The 3,454-nt window shown below is 36.2% G+C and overlaps 1 protein-coding gene across 1 annotated transcript in view; it reads right to left on the reverse strand.

Moving 5' to 3' along the window:
* rnf14 (ring finger protein 14) overlaps positions 1–2,836 on the reverse strand; it is a 13,587-nt gene extending 10,751 nt beyond the window's left edge. Inside the window, exons 1-3 of the mRNA XM_015404529.1 lie at positions 2,768–2,836; positions 906–1,064; positions 702–832 (exon numbers count right to left, since the gene is read on the reverse strand). Of these exons, the coding sequence (XP_015260015.1) occupies positions 702–832; positions 906–1,056 (282 nt within the window). The 5' untranslated portion in view covers positions 1,057–1,064; positions 2,768–2,836. The remainder of the gene's footprint in view (positions 1–701; positions 833–905; positions 1,065–2,767) is intronic.
* Between the last annotated feature and the right edge of the window lie 618 nt (positions 2,837–3,454).

A 3,454-nucleotide genomic window follows, 5' to 3' on the forward strand; every position in this document is an offset into this window, starting at 1 on the left:
TATTTTATTTAAATGAAAAAAGAATAGTCAATTTTAACGTTTTATTTAGATTACAAAAATAAATCATAATAAAAATAATCCTATTTATGATGTTTTAAAAAAAAAGACCTATGAAAGACTGATTTAAGACATTTTAATACCAATTAAGGCCTTAGTTTTATTTTGAAGAATTCAATGCCTTTTAAGACTTTTTAAGGACCCGCGGGAACCCTGTTTACGTTCTCTGTCCTATTCTTCCAGTCAAATCTTCACTAGCCACCTTTTTACTATAGATTTAATTTCTGCTTTACTGTATTTAATGCTAGTGTCCACTTGCTTCTTTTGTGCTGCTTTTTCAGCATGCAAGTTTTGCCAGTGCATTCCCCTCCTTTCCTATGTGCTGGAACCCATCAAGTAACCTGCATCCCATGTCTTTTTTTATTCTGGTAACACTGAACAATATCAAAAATTATATCTTGTCTAGATTCTGAATATATTTACTTAATACTAATCAGGGCACTGCTAGAATCTAAACAAACAATAACTGAGACAGGTTTTGCTTCTTCAACCCATTGTAGTGGCAGCATTAAACCAGGCGAGTCCAATCTGCACACTGAACTAAATAGAGCAGATTGGACTCACCTGGTTCAGCAGCTGGGTGTATGTGGCATTGAGATGACTTGTTGAATCCATATCTAGCAGCTAAAGAGTTAACATAATACCTGTTCTTTGGTCATCCATTTGGAGCTGAGCGAAAACATAGGTGGGGATGTAGATGGATAGTCTCCAGGAAGCTCGAAATTAAGCACCAGAGGGGGTAAAAAGCAGACATTATATTCAGCCGTCTTCTCGCCTGTAAAAAAGGAGAATTATAATTAAATACCACATCTTCTCTTGTTTCCATTAACTCAGAGTTACTGACACACCTTTCACAAGCAGCTTAAAATCAGGAGGGAGCTCAAGACACAGTTGCATCTCTCCTCCCTGAGCAGTGTCCGCGCGTCGGAACTCATCTTCATCGTAGATGCTGGCCAAAGCGAGCAGCTCATTCTCCTGGGCTTCTTTATCTTCGGACATTTACATACCTACAACAACAACAAATGAGGCAGAGGATGTAGCAAGACTAACCAAACAAACCCTGTCGGACAACTACAGCTAATCTTGTCCTTTAAACTAGTGTAACCAGATGTCCCAGACATCCGGGGACAGTCCCTGTTTTTCCACCACCTGTCCCTGGCTAAAGCTGTCCCCGAAAATGTCCCAGATTTTACAGTTTTATAAATGAGGGGTAAAATGTTGCATGTAAACTGTTATTATGGTAGAAAGAGCACGTGAGCATGCTGCGCAAAGAAACAGCTGCTAACGTACCGATGAGAATTGCACCAGGTACACTGTGTTACCCTGAAATCTCACATCCTCCGTCTCCACTCTGCCACGCTGCGCTCCAGACCACCTGCGTAAAGCAAAGCTTACAGCCTCCGCTGTTCCTCCAATCTTCATTTAATGACATATTTTTTAAAAATCCCCATCAGCATCCAGCATATATGCAGTTTCTGAACAAATATTTTTTTTTTTGTTGTGGCTTTTTTGTAACAGGGATAACTATGATCATATATTATTTATATTTACATCCTATCAAAATTGATAACGGCCTTTTTAAATAAAAAAGCACAGCTGTATCTATGAAGAGAAAATAGGTTTATGATTGTGAAAATATATTGGTTTTTCTTTTTAAAGGACACATTTTTATGCCCCGAGAGCGTATTTATCCTTCATCTATATGTGTAATGACTAAACTTGATGTATAGATGCGTTTTAATGGTTGTAATTTAATCTCAATATAAAAATCTAACGCTACTTTTTTAAAGAGGGACACAGATTTTAATCCAGGCTGCTGGAGGCTACCCAATGCAATGCAGCTGTCCAGGATACAGTATAAACAACTGAAGGCTATTTCATTTTATAGTTATCCTTATGTAGAAAAAATATGTTTTTCAATTTGAAAATATAAAAAAGTTTCATTTAAGTTTTTTGGATTGGAAAAAGAGGGAAATTCCCACAGAATCTGTATTGATGCAAACTGGCATGTCCCTGAACACAATGTTATGTTGCTCACAAGGGAAGATGGCACTAATAAACACTGTTGATTGATTATTATTATTTATCTTAGGAAATGGAAGAGGCGCATTCCTGGATTTCACACTTGATTTTTGTTTAAATATTCATTAATATGTAAAAATTGATGAAAACATCACTGTCACCGTTTTCTATTTCAATTTTTTGAGCTAGAAATGTCCCCAGATTAGCTTGCAGAAATCTGGTCCCCTTACTTTAAACTTGGCATTAGTGTACAATTAAAACTTTTCGTTCTTTAGAGAACAGTTCAAATGGTTGAATGTTGCCTCTTAAATATGTATAAAATAACTGAATACGATTCAAGTCACCCGACCTATGTCCTAGCTTAGCTTAGCTAGGCTACGCTTTAGCACAAAAGTTAAAAGAAACTATTCTAATACCGTTTTATGTGTAGTAATATTGCAAAACTCACCGATTTAGAGTTTTTTTGAAGACCGAAACCAGTTGACATTATTCAGCAGACAGTTTTCCGCTTAGCTTACTAACTTTCACTGTAGCAGCTTAGCTAGCACCGTTAGCTAGCTGCTGTTTTGCTACAGTAGCTATCAGGCACAACTACTGTATTATAACAACTGGAACAATTTTAAAATATTATAAACAATTCGCTTGAAAAGTACATTGCTTTTAAAATAATAACAAAAAAGTGACCTACCCTGTATATCCACAGTGCAAATGACTTCCGTCCCTTTTTGACTATGACGAAGCGGAAGTTGGCTTCCGATTCCAGCTTGCGATTCGAGGAATGAGTAAAGGGCGAATCCACTTAATTTTTCCCTACCTACAGCAACTTTTATCTACTCTAATTAAAAAACTACAACACCTAGACACATCGAACCTGGACTAGATTTTTCTAAACTACTTTTAGAATAATTAAAATCAGGTTTGGGATTTGTAAAACCGTTCTCTGGTTTGTGTAACTTAATTAAAGGCAAATTTTAACACTTACCTAGTGTCCATGTCACACTAGAAGTGTTCTAGGTCTAAAACTAAAACACCTAGACACATCTAACTTGGACTAGATTATTCTACTACTTGTAGAATAATTAAAACCGGGTTTGGGATTTGTGAAACCTCTCTGATTTGTGAAACTTCAATAAAGGATGCAATGAACTGATGCATGCCAAAGTAGCGGATTGCTGTCATGCCCGATCTTAAGCAAATATGCAACACTGAAAGGATGCACTTATGCAGGAATACTTTCTGTGTCAAAGAGCAAAAGTTTAATACCAGAAGAATAAGTTGTTGGACAAATGATATCAGGTGATTACCTGCTTTAAGAAGGCAAAAAAAATGGAAATATGAAATAATTCGCATATATATATATATATATATATATATA

The sequence above is a fragment of the Cyprinodon variegatus genome, unplaced genomic scaffold (genome assembly GCF_000732505.1).
Source record: "Cyprinodon variegatus isolate N-32 unplaced genomic scaffold, C_variegatus-1.0 Scaffold36, whole genome shotgun sequence".
Classification (NCBI taxonomy): Eukaryota; Metazoa; Chordata; class Actinopteri; order Cyprinodontiformes; family Cyprinodontidae; genus Cyprinodon; species Cyprinodon variegatus.